At 48.2% G+C, this 18,268-nt stretch overlaps 1 protein-coding gene across 3 annotated transcripts in view; it reads left to right on the top strand.

Annotated features, from left to right (window-relative positions):
• LOC139279961 (tumor protein p53-inducible protein 11-like) overlaps positions 1 to 18,268 on the top strand; it is a 169,147-nt gene that overhangs the window by 66,299 nt on the left and 84,580 nt on the right. For all 3 annotated transcript variants that reach the window (XM_070899323.1, XM_070899325.1, XM_070899324.1), the window contains one exon: positions 12,298 to 12,458. In XM_070899323.1, the coding sequence (XP_070755424.1) occupies positions 12,330 to 12,458 (129 nt within the window). In that variant the 5' untranslated portion in view covers positions 12,298 to 12,329. The remainder of the gene's footprint in view (positions 1 to 12,297; positions 12,459 to 18,268) is intronic.

Genomic DNA, 18,268 nt, shown 5'->3' with positions numbered 1-18,268 from the left:
CTTGCTATTGAGGGATTGCAGCGAAGGTTCACCAGACTAATTCCAGGGATGGCTGGAGTGTCATATGAGGAGAGACTGGGTCAACTTTATTCACTGGAGTTTAGAAGGATGAGAGGGGATCTCGTAGAAACATATAAGATTCTGACGGGACGGGACAGGTTAGATGCGGGAAGAATGTTCCCGATGTTGGGGAGGTCCAGAACCAGGGGACATAGTCTTAGGATGAGGGCTCGGCCATTTAGGACCGAAATGAGGAGAAACTTCTTCACTCAGAGAGTTGTTGACCTGTGGAATTCCCTGCCGCAGAGAGTTGTTGATGCCAGTTCATTGGATATATTCAAGAGGGAGTTAGATATGGCCGTAACGGCTCAGGGGATCAAGGGGTATGGAGAGAAAGCAGGAAAGGGGTACTGAGGTGAATGTTCAGCCATGATCTTATTGAATGGTGGTGCAGGCTCGAAGGGCCGAATGGCCTACTCCTGCACCTGTTTTCTATGTTTCTATGTCTCCCTCTCTGCGTCGGCTCTCTCTGCGTCGTCTCTCTCTTTCTGCGTCTCTCTCTCTTTGCGTCTCTTTCTCTCTCTGTGTCTCTCTCTCTGTCTCTCTCTCTCTCTGTCTCTCTGTCTCTCTCTCTGTCTCTCTCTCTCTCTCTGTCTCTCTCTCTCTGCATTTCTCTCTCTTCGTCTGTCTCTCTCTCTCTCTGCATCTCTCTCTCTGCGTCTCTGTGTCTCTCTCTGCGTGTCTTTCTCTCTTTCTTTCTCTCTCTCTTTCTCTCTCTGTCTCTCATTCTGTCTGTCTCTCTCTCTCTCTCTCTTTCTCTCTCTGTGTCTCTCTCTCTCCATGTCTCTCTCTCTCGCTCTCTCTGTCTCTGTCTCTCTCTCTCTCTCTTTCTCTCTCTGTGTCTCTCTCTCTCGCTCTCTGTCTCTCTCTCTCTCTCTGTTTCTCTCTCTCTCTGCGTTTCTCTCTCTTCGTCTCTCTCTCTCTCTCTCTCTCTGCGTCTCTCTCTCTGCGTCTCTCTCTCTGCATGTCTCTGTCTCTGCGTGTCTCTCTCTCTCTCTCTCTCTCTCTCTCTCTGTCTCTTTCTCTCTCTGTGTCTCTCTCTCTGTCTCTCTCTCTCTCTCTCTGTCTCCCTCTCTGCCTCTCTCTCTGTGTCTCTCTCTCTGTCTCTCTCTCTCTGTCTCCCTCTCTGCCTGTCTCTCTCTCTCTCTCTCTCTTTATCTCTCTCTCTCTGTCTCCCTCTCTGCCTGTCTCTCTCTCTCTGCTACACATGCCTCCAATCTCCCTACTGCCAGCTACTTCAATTTATGTTTAGCTTATTAAAAATCTTATATCTGCATACACATCCTGTCAGTTTTCCATTATAAATTCTTATGTCCACATTTACAATAAATGAATCATTCTGCCTCTGGTACCAGTAAACTTACAGAATCTGTTTTGAGAAATCTGATGTCTTCATGATTTTCCACATGCTGTGTATAAAATCGATGCTGTGTATAATATAAAATGAAATTATCTCCCAACCACAACCTGTCACCTTCAAAATAAATTTGGTAAACCTTCTGGGTTTCCTCACACTGTGTTTGAAATATGAAATGAAATAAAGTTCCTACTGCTTCAACCAAAATTAAAATAATTAATTGAGTAAGGTTACCCGACCCACTGTGCAAAAATGTAATAATTCCCCATGAGCTGCACGTTAATTAAATTTTCACAGCACATGTTATGCACTTGCTTAATATTTTCCTGCAAGTTCTGTGTGAAAACAGCTTTGTTTGCATTCTGCAGACAATATTATACACACACAAATAATGAGCACCACCGTCTGAGGCCACTGTGTGGAAAGATGCAGTGATAAAATTGAAGCATCCAAAACAAGCCATAAAGGTTCTGACTTCCTAGCCCGTCGCCATGGGAGATTGGCTACTGTAGTAAATTGCTGTGTCTAGCACACATTTAATGTCTGTCACACTTGAAATGTCACTCTGTGTCTTTACATTTTTTATCTTAAGTGTGACAGAAATTTGCAAAGGTCAGTTATTTGGAATGTACTCAATTCACCCAAAATTTAATACCCAGTTGAGCGAACCGAATCCAGCAACCTCGGGACCGAGGCCAAGCTGGTTTTCATGTTTTTCCGGACTTTGGAACGTGTTTCTGATGCCTGAAATCCAGAAACACCCAAGCCCAGGTTCGGGTATTTCCAGATTTCGGAACGTCAGAAAGGTGGGGTGTGGGGGTCGCGGGGAAGGTAGTTGCTCCCCGAGGAGGTGTTCGGGCCCCGCCGTGGAGTTCGTCATTGGGAGGGGCCCCGCCGTGGAGGTCGTCGTCGCTGTTGGGCGGGGCCCCGTCATGGAGGTCGTCGGCGGGCAGGGCCCTGCCATGGAGGTCGTCGGCGGGCAGGGCCCCGCCATGGAGGTCGTCGGTGGGCAGGGCCCCGCCATGGAGGTCGTCGGCGGGCAGGGCCCCGCCATGGAGGTCGTCGGCGGGCAGGGCCCCGCCATGGAGGTCGTCGGCTGGCAGGGCCCCGCCATGGAGGTCGTCGGCGGGCAGGGCCCCGCCATGGAGGTCGTCGGCGGGCAGGGCCCCGCCATGGAGGTCGTCGGCTGGCAGGGCCCCGCCATGGAGGTCGTCGGCGGGCAGGGCCCCGCCATGGAGGTCGTCGGCGGGCAGGGCCCCGCCATGGAGGTCGTCGGCGGGCAGGGCCCCGCCATGGAGGTCGTCGGCGGGCAGGGCCCCGCCGAGGAGTTGTTCCCGAGGTCATCCAGTCCGGATTCCGGAACATTTTACGTATTCCGGACGACCCAGCCGCGGATCGTCCCGGAGTCCGGATTCTGGAACTCTGGATTTTAGAAGCTCAACTCTGTATACCTTCGTTGGCCGGAGCCACAATGCCTGCTGTAACCCCTGACTAACCTTCACAGTCACGTATTTTTATGAAGAAAAAGAGGAGGCAGGAGTTCGAACTGGCCTGAAAATGCAAGGCGTCCATTAAACTTCACCTGTGGGATGTTTTACTATGTGGAAGGCGTTATATGAATGCAAGTTGTTGTGTTGGGTTCTGAGCGTACAGTCCTGTGATTTCCTGGTTACTCACAATGTTGGAAAATAGAGAAGAAAGCACAAAGCACGGAGTGTTGTTTTTAAAAAGGTGTTTATTTTTAAAAAGGGGGCTGATGTCTTGTGATACCAGGGTCAAACTGAGATTCACAGCCTATGAATTCTTCATTTTATGTCTATTTAATATTTTCATTCGGAATTTATAATATTTCAGCAGTGAGTACTGATCATATGAAGGGGAACTGGCTTACTGAGCTCAGGGAGGAGAATACACATCGACAAATAGATGCTCACAGGTGCACACACACACACACACACTCACAGACACACACTCAGATGTGCAGACACTCGCTCATGCACACTCGCTCACACACACTCGCTCATGCACACAGACTCAAACAGCGGTCACACTCAGAAGCACATGCATGCTCACTCGGTCACGCTCACGAACGAGCAGATGTGGTTACGCTCACATGCGGTTTCACACACACACACACACAGACACCTCCTGTGATGTTGTTCATGGTGAGTCAGTATTGAATGTTTTATAACCTCGAGCCTGCTTCGCCATTTAATAAGATCTGATCTGATCATGGACTCAGCTCCACTTCCCTGCCCGCTCCCCATAGCCCTTTATTCCCTTATCGCTCAAAAATCTGTCTATTTCCACCTTAAATATATTCAATGACCCAGTCTCCACAGCTCTCTGGGGCAGAGAATTCCACAGATTTATAGCCCACTGAGAGAAGAAATTCCTCCTCATCTCAGTTTTAAATAGGCAAGCCCTTATTCTGAGACTATGCCCCCTAGTTTTAGTTTCCCCTATCAGTGGATATATCCTCTCTGCATCCATCTTGTCATGCCCCCTCATTATCTTTTCTCTTTTCATAAGATCACCTCTCATTCTTCTGAACTCCAATGAGTATAGTCCCAGCCTACTCAACCTATCTTCATAAGTCAAACCCTTCATCTCCAGAATCAACCTAGTGAACCTTCTTTGAACAGCCTCCAATGCAAGTATATCCTTCCTTAAATATGATGACCAAAACTGTACGCAGTACTCCAAGTGTGGCCTTACCAACACCCTGTACAGTTGTAGCAGGACTTCTCTGCTTTTATACTCTATCTCCCTTGCAATACAGGCCAACATTCCATTTGTCTTCCTGATTACTTGCTGTACCTGCATACTAACTTTCTGTGTTTTTCCAGTGCTCTCAATTGAATTCCACATCTGTGTCTTTATTTGTGTCAAAACTGTAATGGAGTGGCCTTTTATTTTGATGAATTCTTTTCTCTGTCTATTTAATTTTTATCTCTTACCATTTTGTAAGTTGAGAACACACAGAATGGTGTGGCAGTTGGGGCAGATAGCGGGAGCTGTAATTGCTATGGTTTTGTCGGGCGATAAGCCAGCCAGCTATTCACCCTGTATGGGGGTGGGGTTGGGGAGAGAGAGGATCTGCTGGTTTCACACTGCTGGTTTCAGTTTGGCCCTAAATGCTTGTGGTAGTGAGGTTACGTTCTGGCTGGGTCTCTCTCTCTCTCTCTCTGCACCCTCTTTTTTGCTTCCAGCTTTTGTGGCGATCAGAATGAAGGATGCAGTTTGCTGCTGCCCTATCTTTTCATTGCTGAGGGTCTCGTCCGAGAACTGGGCCTCGAAAACAGGAAAAACAAGACATATCTGGTCTTTGACCATTGGTCAGCACAATCCATGTGTGGGTGCAGGAAATCCCACAGCATTGGCAGAGTGCGGTCCCAGGATCTGCACTGCTCCCTCCTGCAGCCTGGCCTCGGGATGTGTGTGTGATGCAGGACTCATTTTATTGCAGCCTTCCGCATGCTGGTGTCACTACAGTTCATTTGGTGAACAAAGCAATACCTTTTTAGATATGTGAATATAATTTTGAGGGCTAAAAAAAAATGTCCCAACTATGTAGAATTGGCAGCTTGCATATATATTATAACATAAGAACATAAGAATTAGGAACAGGAGTAGGCCATCTAGCCCCTCGAGCCTGCTCCGCCATTCAATAAGATCATGGCTGATCTGGCCGTGGACTCAGCTCCACTTACCAGCCCGCTCCTCGTAACCCTTAATTCCCTTATTGGTTAAAAATCTATCTATCTGTGACTTGAATATATTCAATGAGCTAGCCTCAACTGCTTCCTTGGGCAGAGAATTCCACAGATTCACAATCCTCTGGGAGAAGAAATTCCCTCTCAACTCGGTTTTAAATTGGCTCCCCCGTATTTTGAGGCTGTGCCCCCTAGTTCTAGTCTCCCCGACCAGTGGAAACAACCTCTCCGCCTCTATCTTGTCTATCCCTTTCATTATTTTAAATGTTTCTATAAGATCACCCCTCATCCTTCTGAACTCCAACGAGTAAAGACCCAGTCTACTCAATCTATCATCATAAGGTAACCCCCTCATCTCCGGAATCAGCCGAGTGAATCGTCTCTGTACCCCCTCCAAAGCTAGTATATCCTTCCTGAAGTAAGGTGACCAAAACTGCACGCAGTACTCCAGGTGCGGCCTCAGCAATACCCTGTACAGTTGCAGCAGGACCTCCCTGCTTTTGTACTCCATCCCGCTTACATTTTATTACTGTAGCAAAGCATGGATAATATCTGATAATGGAGGCTTTTGAAATTCAACTCATTATTTTAAAAATAACTCTGAGTCTGTCTCTCAGCTTAACATGCTTTCTAAAAGCTCACGCAGTTTATATTGGAGTGGGGGGGAATTGCGGTCGGAGGCTTCCTTTGTACAAATGTCTCTGACCCGAAATAAATCACCGAAAGTACCGGAAAACATAGGATCCCAGTCAGAGGCCCAGATTCGCTGCGCAGCTTACAGGGAGATGTCTTTCAGGTACGTACGTACATGCTGGGGTCACATGGGCCAGGACCACCAATCACTATGCAGTATTCTCATTAATAAAAATAGGAGCTCCATTTGTACGAGTTCCCATTACAATCAATGAGAAAACTCCCTAAAACATCGAGAAACAGCACAATAAATAAATAAAACACCTCGCATATTCTAAATTAATTGAAATTAAATGTTTTAGAAAAAATATGTTTTTTGGATTTTTTTTTAAATGTGTTTTAATAGGGTTAAAAATAAACTTACCTTAATGGACAATATAAAATGGAGTGTTTAAATTAAATTTATACATGTTTTAAAACTCTTTACTCTGGTAAAAGTAAGCTATGCACCTGCTTTTATCAAGCATAAAAGTTTGAAGGACATTCACTGGGCATGAGTTAGGCAAATAGCCCAATCTCTCCTGCGCGGATGTCCTTCTTCTGGGGATGCAGAGGATCTGTCGAGAGAAATCTTGACAGATCGGAAAAGTTGGTTCTCGGTGCATGCACATCGTGCCCTGAGAACCAGCTTTTGCGAGGCCGCGCTGGGTCTGTGCGCACTTATAATGGACCCGGCGAGAGCGGAATTCTCGGCCCAATTTGTACACAGTCTCAAGCTAGAGCAGGTGGGCAGTTTTCATTTTATTCTCTTTTTTTCTCTCAAACTTTTTTTTAGAAACAATCCAACTAAATTTTATTTGAATATGAAAAGTTTTCCCTATCTATTCTTTCAATTACTGAAAAATAGTCGAGAAAATATTTGGCTGAAATGTTACTGATGCAGCCTGGGAAATTGTGCATAGAGCACGTGTTCAAGCTGCACAACTGCCTTCAGCTAACAGTCACTGTTCTGGCAAAAATCTCAAGAGAAAGCCCAGGCTTTTAAAGAGACTGAGGTTTTCAAGTAAAATCTTTAATGAGATTTAAAAGACACACAAAAAAATTCAGTTGATAAATTTGATCATGTGACAGAAAGAACTTGCATTTGTATAGTGCCTTTCACGTCCTCAGGGACATACTAGAGCACTTCACATCGAATGAAGTACTTATAAAATGTAGTCACTGTTGTAATGTGGGGAAACACAACAGCCAATTTATGCACAGCAAGGTCCCACAAACAGCGTTGAAATAAAGACCCAGGTAATCTGTTTTAGTGATGTTAGTGGAGGGACACCACTTGTTTCAGTTCCCTCACACTGATACCTTTCTGTCCTTCAGTGACCATCACAATCAGAATTGAGACAAGAGCGGTGAGGGGGGGAGGGGAGATATCTCGACCTGTTCTGACATAATTATAACCAGAATCCTATGTCACCAGTGAGAGAGCACATTTTTAAATATCATGGTCATCGGTATGGCCAGACTCCTGGAATTTACACTGATTAGTTCCGGCCTCAAAAAGATGCAATACAGGACCATTTTTTTGTTTGGTATGGCAGAAATAATTTTTATAAAACCTCACTGTAATACTGAAGAAAGTTTTAAGAGTGAGAGTTCGTTGGTGTTGAAACACATGGACTCAACTTGGGCCATGATTGAATTATGGCCTTGTCACTTTTCACAATGTCATGACTTTCATGTTTTGTGTGGTTTTCAGGCGGTTTCAGTTAAGCTTGATCCTTGGTCTGTGCTGAGTAAACTGATGTGGGGAGCCCCAGATGATATATTGCAATTAGGCACAGGAATCTGGGCCAAGGAAGGGAAAAGTATTCAACCAGAGTTTCTGTTCTTGCTTGCTAGCGAACAACCTCTGCTGAAGCTGTGTTTACGCGACTGGATTCCAGGCCGGGACAGGATCAGGCACAGCTGTGATGCCCCACACAATCGATCAATAGGTTGCAGATGCTCCTGCTCAATTATCAGATATGAAGAATGGTCTCTGCGGTATCAGAGGTGGAGGCCATTCATTCCCTTGAGCCTGTTCCACCATTCAATTAGATCATGGCTGATCTGTATCTCAACTCCATTTACCCACCTTTGATCCATATCCCTTGATACCCTTCCTTACCCAACGGAAATCTATTGACCCTGGTCTTGAAAGCTCCAATTGCCCTAACTCCACAGCCTTTTTGGGGGAGAGAGTTCCAGATTTCCACGACTAACCTAGCTGTAATTTTCAGATTGTGCTCCCGTGTGCTAGATTCCCTCACCAGAGGAAATAGTTCCTCCGTGTCTACCTCATCAGATCCCTTTATCGTTTTGAACACTTGGATGAGGTGCTGGGTGCCTGTGGAGCTGTGCCCAGTGACACACCTTCAGGAGAGGAAGTGGCGAAAACAAAAAAGTTGCGAAAACTGGAGGAGTCACCAAGATTTGGATTTCTGTGACTTTTTCCCGGGAGTGGGAGGGGAGGGTTAACCTCTTCCTTCCACTGCCCTGTGTCTGACAGTGAAATGATTGAAAATACTGACATATCTCCTACATGAAGGTTGGCCAGACTTCAGTGCTCTGAATAAATTATTCAATTTCCAAGAGTCTTTGCTCTCTGAATGTAACACAAGAAACACCCTGTTGCTTGCACTGAAGGAGTTCACTGTCATATCACTAAATCACAAGTTAATTACTGATGAACAGAGGAACAGGAGTAGGCCATTGAGCCCCTCGACTCTGTTCCATCATTCAGTGAGATCATGGCTAACTCCATATACCTGCCTTTGGGCCATATCCATTAATACCGTTATTGACAAAAAGCTATCAATCTCCGATTTAAAATTAACAAGTAATCTAGCATCAATTGCTGTTTGCGGAAGAGAATTCCAAATTTCTACCACCCTTTGTATGTAGAAGTGTTTCCTAATTTTACTCCTGAAAGATCTGGTTCTAATTATTAGAAAATGCCCCCTAATCCTAAAATCCCCAACCAGCCAAAATTGTTTCTATCTACAATATCTGTTCCCCTTAATATCTTGAAAGCTTCGATCAGATTACCCCATAGCCTTCTAAATTCTAGAGAATACAACCCAAATTTGTGTAATGGCTCCTCGTAACTTAACCCTTGAAGTTTGGGGATCATTCTGGTAAATCTAGACTGCATTCCCTCCAAGGCCAATATATCCTTCCTGAGGTGTGGTGCCCAGAACTGCTCACAGTGCTCCAGGTCTGGTCTAACCAGGGCTTTGTATAGCTGCAGCATAACTTCTACCCCCTTGTATTTTAGTCCTCTAGATATAAAGGCCAGCATTCCATTAGCCTTTTTAATTATTTTCTACAGCTGTTCATGACATTTTAATGATCTATGTACCTGGACCCCAAGTCTCTTTGGACCACCACTGTTTTTAGATTTTCACCATTTAAGTCCAAAGTAGATGACCTCGCATTTGCCTACATTGAAAACCAGTTTTGCCCATTCACTTAATCTATCAATATCACTTTGTAATTTTATGCTTTACTCAACACTGCCTACAATTCCACCTATCTTTGTGTCATTGGAAAATTTGGAATATATGACTTTCTATTCCATTATCTAAGTCATTAATAAATACAGTGAATAGTTCAGACCCCGACACCACAATCACCTCCTGCCAATTTGAGTGCCTACCCATTATCCCGATTCTCTGTCTCCTGTCACTCAGCCAATTTCCTAACCATATAGTAATTTTCCCTCAATTCCCTCATTAACCTTAGTTAAATTATCTTATGTGAGACTTTATCAAATGCCTTTTGGAAGTTCATATAAATAACATCTATAATCATTCCCCTGTTCACCACTTTAATCACTTACTCAAAAAATTCTATCAGGTTTGCCAGGCATGACCTACCTTTCACAAATCCATGCTGGCTCTCTCTGATCAACTGAAAATGTTCAAGGTGTTCAGTCACCCTATCCTTAATTATAGACTCTAGCAATTTCCCGACAACAGATGTTACGCTAATTGATCTATAATTCCCTGGTTTCCCTCTCTCGCATTCTTAAATAGTGGAGTGGCATGCGCAGTTTTCCAATCTAAAGGAACAGTTCCTGAATCGAGAGAACTTTGGAAGATTATAGTTAGGGCATCGGTAATGTGCTCATCTACTTCCTTTAAACCCCTGGGATGGAAACCATCTGGTCCTGGGGACTTGTCACTCTTTAGTGCCATTATTTTCTTCATTACTGTTACTTTATTTGTGTTAATTTTATTGATTTCCTGTCCCTGATTTAATAGTTTCTTGTGACTTCTGGCATGCTATCCTCTTCCTCTACTGTAAATACTGACGCAAAGTCATTATTCAATATGTCCGCCATATTCTTATTATCATTAACAATATCACCGCTTTCAGTTTTTAAGGGGCCAACATCGCTCCTGACCACCTTCTTTTTCCTAATATAATCGTAAAGATTCTTTGAGTTGATTTTGATATCTCTTGCAAGTTTCTTTTCATGCTCCCTTTTTGTAGCTCTTACTATCTGTTTTGTGCCACTTTTGCTGTTCTTTCTATCTCCCAGTCTCCAGGATCTGTGCTATTTTTGCATTTTTGTGCTTTTTCCTTTATTTTTATGCTGTCCCTCATCTCTTTCGTCGTCCATGGCTGGTTTTTTTGGCAAGTAGAGCTCTTGGCTCTCCGGGGTATAAACTGGTTCTGTATCACCTTAAATTCTTTTTTGAACATCTTCCACTGAGCTTCTGTTGATATACCCATCAGCAGATTTTCCCATTTACTGTGGACAGTCTCCGTCTCATTCCGTTGAAATCAGCCTGACCCACATCTGGAATCTTAGTCGCTGTTTCGTGTTTCTCCTTTTCAAACGCTACATTGAACTCGATCATGTTATTGAATAAATGTTCACGCACAGTTAAGCTGTTAACTAAATCTGGCTCATTACCCATTACAAAATCTAATATGGCTTTCCCCCCTGTTGCCTCTCAGACATATTGTTGTAGAAAATTATCCCGCACACACTCAAGAAATTCACTACCTTTCTGACAGGTGCTACAAGATGAAATTTAAAATCCCCCATTAAAACCACTCTGCCTTTACTACACGCTTGTCTAATCTCTGCATTTATACAATCTAGCACTTCACAGCTGCTACCAGGGGGCCTATACACAACTCCCACTATAGTCTTAAATCCGTTCCCATTTCTTAATCCTACCCATAAAATCTCACTGCCTGCTTACCTCTCATTATATCCTCTTATCATTGAAGTGATTGCATCCTTAATCATTAAAGCTACTCGCCCCCCTGCTGCCATTTCCCCTATCTTTCTGGTAAACCTTATAACCTGGTATATTTAGTTCCCAGTCCTGACCATCTTGCAGCCATGTCTCAGTAATGGCTGCCATGTCATACCCTTCATTTTGAATTCGTGCCTGAAGTTCATTCAATTTATTCAATCTATTCCTTACATCCCGCCCATCTTCGTTCAGCCAGTCAAAAAGCTCCCCCATCCCAGGTTTTTCGCTTCAATTTCTATCCGGGAGTCTGTTCCATGTATTGATTATGAAGAAAAGATTATCAATATCAGACCTAAACACGCCTTTCGTTAGTAGACTCGTATTCTTATTCAATTTCATTAAAGTCATATTCCGGATTTACCTTATCCATATCATTTAATATCTCAAACTTCTAATATCACCACTCGGATGCCTCCTCTCAAGGCCCAATAGCCTGCTCAATGCCAAATCCCCTGCTCCGTGCAATATAAGCTGCTCCATGCCATTAATTTGAATAAACTGTCCGGTGCTACATAAATCATTTTATTGCTATTTACTTTTTCAAATCCTTCTGTTGAATACTGTGTGTGTTTTTTTTAAAGCCTATAATGAGAATGAGTTCAGGGCACAATAATGGGAGACAATTTTCTTAACAGTACTGTATTCAAATGCTAATTATGATCTGTTTTCTCTCTGTAATGGTAATTCGAGGGATTGTCACCGGGAAGTGATTTGGGTGCTCAGCATTGTGGGTAATACATGCTGCTCAAAATAGTCATTAAAGAAACCAAGTGCTTTACAACCAGTGAAGTACTTTTGGAGTGCAGTCACTGTTGTAATGTAAGAAACTTGGCAGCCAATTTGCGCACAGCAAGGTCCCACAAAAAGCAATGTGATAATGACCAGAGAATCTTTTTTTAGTTATGTTGGCTGAGGATAAATATTGGCCAGGACACTGGGGAGAACTCCCCTATTCGTCTTTAAAATAGTGCCATGGGATCTTTTACATCCACCTGAGAGGGCAAATGGGGCATCGGTTTAATGTCTCATCTGAAAGACAGCATGTCTGACAGTGCAGCACTCCGTCAGTACTGCATTGGAGTGAGCCACGGCTAACATCTTAGTTTGTATTCCATGGGTTGGCATGGGTAGTGCACGGGTTCTTGCGGGGTCCACAAAATGTCTGTGACCTGGCTGTGTCCCTCCGTCTCCTGACATTTCCTTCTCTCTGTTTCAGTGTATGACCAGGTCCGGCTGGAGCTGGGAATCATGGCTGCCAAACAGCAACCTCCACTGATGAAAAAGCACAGCCAAACTGACCTGGTGAGCCGGCTGAAGAGCAGGAAAATCCTTGGCGTTGGTGGAGAGGATGATGAAGGAGAGATTCACAGGTCAAAGGTAATGATTTTTGTGCCCTTTTATAAGGGCTATTGCTGGGACCTCTCAGAATGACGAGTTGACCTTGGGCACCACTTGGGGAAAAAAATCATAAGAATTTCTCGTGCAAGAACAAGCTGGTTCTATTTCAGAGGATTGTGTACACTTTGAGTGGTTTGGTGTTTGCAGCAGTGACACAGCACTTTGCACTCAACCATCTTGGACGTTGCATTGTAAAACTACTTTTATGACTGAAGCAAGTCTGCGGGTTTAATTCCTGAGGTTGTGGTTTATGTCTTTGACTATCTTATTTGCATTTAAGCTACTGAAGAATCAGCCAGATAATGGGAGGACCTAACCTTTGACAAGGAGTGCAACTTATGTCCCTGTGCCCAAACTGTGGGAGGGAAGGAAGGTAGGGATCTATTCTAGGGACACTGAAGATGGGGGGATTTCCATTCTGCGAAGAAGAAGAATGGATAATCACTCCAAGGGGAGTAGTGATCGGGGAATGCAGATGGGGGGCAGTAATCGGGGAATGGTGATTGGGGGCAGTGATCAGGGAATGGTGATTGGGGAGTAGTGATCGGGGAATGGTGATGGGGGGCAGTAATCGGGGAATGGTGATTGGGGGCAGTGATCGGGAAATGGTGATTGGGGGCAGTGATCGGGGAATGGTGATTGGGGGCAGTGATCGGGGAATGGTGATTGGGGGCAGTGATCAGGAAATGGTGATTGGGGGGCAGTGATCGGGGAATGGTGATTGGGGGCAGTGATCGGGGAATGGTGATTGGGGGCAGTGATCAGGAAATGGTGATTGGGGGGCAGTGATCGGGGAATGGTGATTGGGGGGCAGTGATCGGGGAATGGTGATTGGGGGCAGTGATCAGGAAATGGTGATTGGGGGGCAGTGATCGGGGAATGGTGATTGGGGGCAGTGATCGGGGAATGGTGATTGGGGGGCAGTGATCGGGGAATGGTGATTGGGGGCAGTGATCGGGGAATGGTGATTGGGGGCAGTGATCGGGAAATGGTGATTGGGGGCAGTGATCGGGAAATGGTGATTGGGGGGCAGTGATCGGGGAATGGTGATTGGGGGCAGTGATCGGGGAATGGCGATTGGGGGCAGTGATCGGGGAATGGTGATTGGGGGGCAGTGATCGGGGAATGGTGATTGGGGGCAGTGATCGGGGAATGGTGATTGGGGGCAGTGATCGGGGAATGGTGATTGGGGGCAGTGATCGGGGAATGGTGATTGGGGGCAGTGATCGGGAAATGGTGATTGGGGGGCAGTGATCAGGGAATGGAGATTGGGGGCAGTGATCGGGGAATGGCGATTGGGGGCAGTGATCGGGGAATGGTGATTGGGGGGCAGTGATCAGGGAATGGTGATTGGAGCCAGTGATCGGGGAATGGTGATTGGGGTCAGTGATCGGGGAATGGTGATTGGGGGGGCAGTGATCGGGGAATGGTGATTGGCGGCAGTTATCGGGGAATGGTGATTGGGGGCAGTGATCGGGGAATGGTGATTGGGGGCAGTGATCGGGGAATGGTGATTGGGGGCAGTGATCGGGGAATGGTGATTGGGGGGCAGTGATCGGGGAATGGTGATTGGGGGCAGTTATCGGGGAATGGTGATTGGGGGCAGTGATCGGGGAATGGTGATTGGGGGCAGTGATTGGGGAATGGTGATTGGGGGGCAGTGATCGGGGAATGGTGATTGGGGGCAGTGATTGGGGAATGGTGATTGGGGGCAGTGATCAGGGAATGGTGATTGGGGAGTAGTGATCGGGGAATGGTGATGGGGGGCAGTAATCGGGGAATGGTGATTGGGGGCAGTGATCGGGAAATGGTGATTGGGGGCAGTGATCGGGGAATGGTGATTGGGGGCAGTGATCGGGGAATGGTGATTGGGGGCAGTGATCAGGAAATGGTGATTGGGGGGCAGTGATCGGGGAATGGTGATTGGGGGCAGTGATCGGGGAATGGTGATTGGGGGCAGTGATCAGGAAATGGTGATTGGGGGGCAGTGATCGGGGAATGGTGATTGGGGGGCAGTGATCGGGGAATGGTGATTGGGGGCAGTGATCAGGAAATGGTGATTGGGGGGCAGTGATCGGGGAATGGTGATTGGGGGCAGTGATCGGGGAATGGTGATTGGGGGGCAGTGATCGGGGAATGGTGATTGGGGGCAGTGATCGGGGAATGGTGATTGGGGGCAGTGATCGGGAAATGGTGATTGGGGGCAGTGATCGGGAAATGGTGATTGGGGGGCAGTGATCGGGGAATGGCGATTGGGGGCAGTGATCGGGGAATGGCGATTGGGGGCAGTGATCGGGGAATGGTGATTGGGGGCAGTGATCGGGGAATGGTGATTGGGGGCAGTGATCGGGAAATGGTGATTGGGGGGCAGTGATCAGGGAATGGAGATTGGGGGCAGTGATCGGGGAATGGCGATTGGGGGCAGTGATCGGGGAATGGTGATTGGGGGGCAGTGATCAGGGAATGGTGATTGGAGCCAGTGATCGGGGAATGGTGATTGGGGTCAGTGATCGGGGAATGGTGATTGGGGGGGCAGTGATCGGGGAATGGTGATTGGCGGCAGTGATCGGGGAATGGTGATTGGGGGCACTGATCAGGGAATGGTGATTGGCGGCAGTGATCGGGGAATGGTGATTGGGGGCAGTGATCGGGGAATGGTGATTGGGGGGCAGTGATCGGGGAATGGTGATTGGGGTCAGTGATCGGGGAATGGTGATTGGGGGCAGTGATCGGGGAATGGTGATTGGGGGCAGTGATCGGGGAATGGTGATTGGGGGGCAGTGATCGGGGAATGGTGATTGGGGGCAGTTATCGGGGAATGGTGATTGGGGGCAGTGATCGGGGAATGGTGATTGGGGGCAGTGATTGGGGAATGGTGATTGGGGGGCAGTGATCGGGGAATGGTGATTGGGGGCAGTGATTGGGGAATGGTGATTGGGGGCAGTGATCGGGGAATGGTGATTGGGGGGCAGTGATCGGGGAATGGTGATTGGGGGCAGTGATCGGGGAATGGTGATTGGGGGCAGTGATCGGGAAATGGTGATTGGGGGGCAGTGATCGGGGAATGGTGATTGGGGGCAGTGATCGGGAAATGGTGATTGGGGGCAGTGATCGGGGAATGGTGATTGGGGGGCAGTGATCGGGGAATGGTGATTGGGGGCAGTGATCGGGAAATGGTGATTGGGGGCAGTGATCGGGGAATGGTGATTGGGGGGGCAGTGATCGGGGAATGGTGATTGGCGGCAGTGATCGGGGAATGGTGATTGGGGGCAGTGATCGGGGAATGGTGATTGGGGGGGCAGTGATCGGGGAATGGTGATTGGGGGCAGTGATCGGGGAATGGTGATTGGGGGCAGTGATTGGGGAATGGTGATTGGGGGGGCAGTGATCGGGGAATGGTGATTGGGGGCAGTGATCGGGGAATGGTGATTGAGGGGGCAGTGATCGGGGAATGGTGATTGGCGGCAGTGATCGGGGAATGGTGATTGGGGGCACTGATCAGGGAATGGTGATTGGCGGCAGTGATCGGGGAATGGTGATTGGGGGGGCAGTGATCGGGGAATGGTGATTGGGGATAGTGATCGGGGAATGGTGATTGGGGGCAGTGATCGGGAATGGTGATTGGGGACAGTGATCGGGGAATGGTGATTGGGGGCAGTGATCGGGGAATGGTGATTGGGGGGCAGTGATCGGGGAATGGTGATTGGGGGGGCAGTGATCGGTGTATGGTGATTGGGGATAGTGATCGGGGAATGGTTATTGGGGGCAGTGATCGGGAAATGGTGATTGGGGGCAGTGATCGGGAAATGGTGATTGGGGGGCAGTGATCGGGGAATGGTGATTGGGGGCAGTGATCGGGGAATGGCGATTGGGGGCAGTGATCGGGGAATGGTGATTGGGGGGCAGTGATCGGGGAATGGTGATTGGGGGCAGTGATCGGGGAATGGTGATTGGGGGCAGTGATCGGGGAATGGTGATTGGGGGCAGTGATCGGGGAATGGTGATTGGGGGCAGTGATCGGGAAATGGTGATTGGGGGGCAGTGATCAGGGAATGGAGATTGGGGGCAGTGATCGGGGAATGGCGATTGGGGGCAGTGATCGGGGAATGGTGATTGGGGGGCAGTGATCAGGGAATGGTGATTGGAGCCAGTGATCGGGGAATGGTGATTGGGGTCAGTGATCGGGGAATGGTGATTGGGGGGGCAGTGATCGGGGAATGGTGATTGGCGGCAGTTATCGGGGAATGGTGATTGGGGGCAGTGATCGGGGAATGGTGATTGGGGGCAGTGATCGGGGAATGGTGATTGGGGGCAGTGATCGGGGAATGGTGATTGGGGGGCAGTGATCGGGGAATGGTGATTGGGGGCAGTTATCGGGGAATGGTGATTGGGGGCAGTGATCGGGGAATGGTGATTGGGGGCAGTGATTGGGGAATGGTGATTGGGGGGCAGTGATCGGGGAATGGTGATTGGGGGCAGTGATTGGGGAATGGTGATTGGGGGCAGTGATCAGGGAATGGTGATTGGGGAGTAGTGATCGGGGAATGGTGATGGGGGGCAGTAATCGGGGAATGGTGATTGGGGGCAGTGATCGGGAAATGGTGATTGGGGGCAGTGATCGGGGAATGGTGATTGGGGGCAGTGATCGGGGAATGGTGATTGGGGGCAGTGATCAGGAAATGGTGATTGGGGGGCAGTGATCGGGGAATGGTGATTGGGGGCAGTGATCGGGGAATGGTGATTGGGGGCAGTGATCAGGAAATGGTGATTGGGGGGCAGTGATCGGGGAATGGTGATTGGGGGGCAGTGATCGGGGAATGGTGATTGGGGGCAGTGATCAGGAAATGGTGATTGGGGGGCAGTGATCGGGGAATGGTGATTGGGGGCAGTGATCGGGGAATGGTGATTGGGGGGCAGTGATCGGGGAATGGTGATTGGGGGCAGTGATCGGGGAATGGTGATTGGGGGCAGTGATCGGGAAATGGTGATTGGGGGCAGTGATCGGGAAATGGTGATTGGGGGGCAGTGATCGGGGAATGGTGATTGGGGGCAGTGATCGGGGAATGGCGATTGGGGGCAGTGATCGGGGAATGGTGATTGGGGGGCAGTGATCGGGGAATGGTGATTGGGGGCAGTGATCGGGGAATGGTGATTGGGGGCAGTGATCGGGGAATGGTGATTGGGGGCAGTGATCGGGGAATGGTGATTGGGGGCAGTGATCGGGAAATGGTGATTGGGGGGCAGTGATCAGGGAATGGAGATTGGGGGCAGTGATCGGGGAATGGCGATTGGGGGCAGTGATCGGGGAATGGTGATTGGGGGGCAGTGATCAGGGAATGGTGATTGGAGCCAGTGATCGGGGAATGGTGATTGGGGTCAGTGATCGGGGAATGGTGATTGGGGGGGCAGTGATCGGGGAATGGTGATTGGCGGCAGTGATCGGGGAATGGTGATTGGGGGCACTGATCAGGGAATGGTGATTGGCGGCAGTGATCGGGGAATGGTGATTGGGGGCAGTGATCGGGGAATGGTGATTGGGGGGCAGTGATCGGGGAATGGTGATTGGGGTCAGTGATCGGGGAATGGTGATTGGGGGCAGTGATCGGGGAATGGTGATTGGGGGCAGTGATCGGGGAATGGTGATTGGGGGGCAGTGATCGGGGAATGGTGATTGGGGGCAGTTATCGGGGAATGGTGATTGGGGGCAGTGATCGGGGAATGGTGATTGGGGGCAGTGATTGGGGAATGGTGATTGGGGGGCAGTGATCGGGGAATGGTGATTGGGGGCA

This window comes from Pristiophorus japonicus, chromosome 14 (assembly GCF_044704955.1).
Source record: "Pristiophorus japonicus isolate sPriJap1 chromosome 14, sPriJap1.hap1, whole genome shotgun sequence".
Classification (NCBI taxonomy): domain Eukaryota; kingdom Metazoa; phylum Chordata; class Chondrichthyes; family Pristiophoridae; genus Pristiophorus; species Pristiophorus japonicus.
The sequence above is the reverse complement of the archived record's forward strand: the minus strand, read 5'-3'. Positions and strand labels throughout refer to the sequence as shown.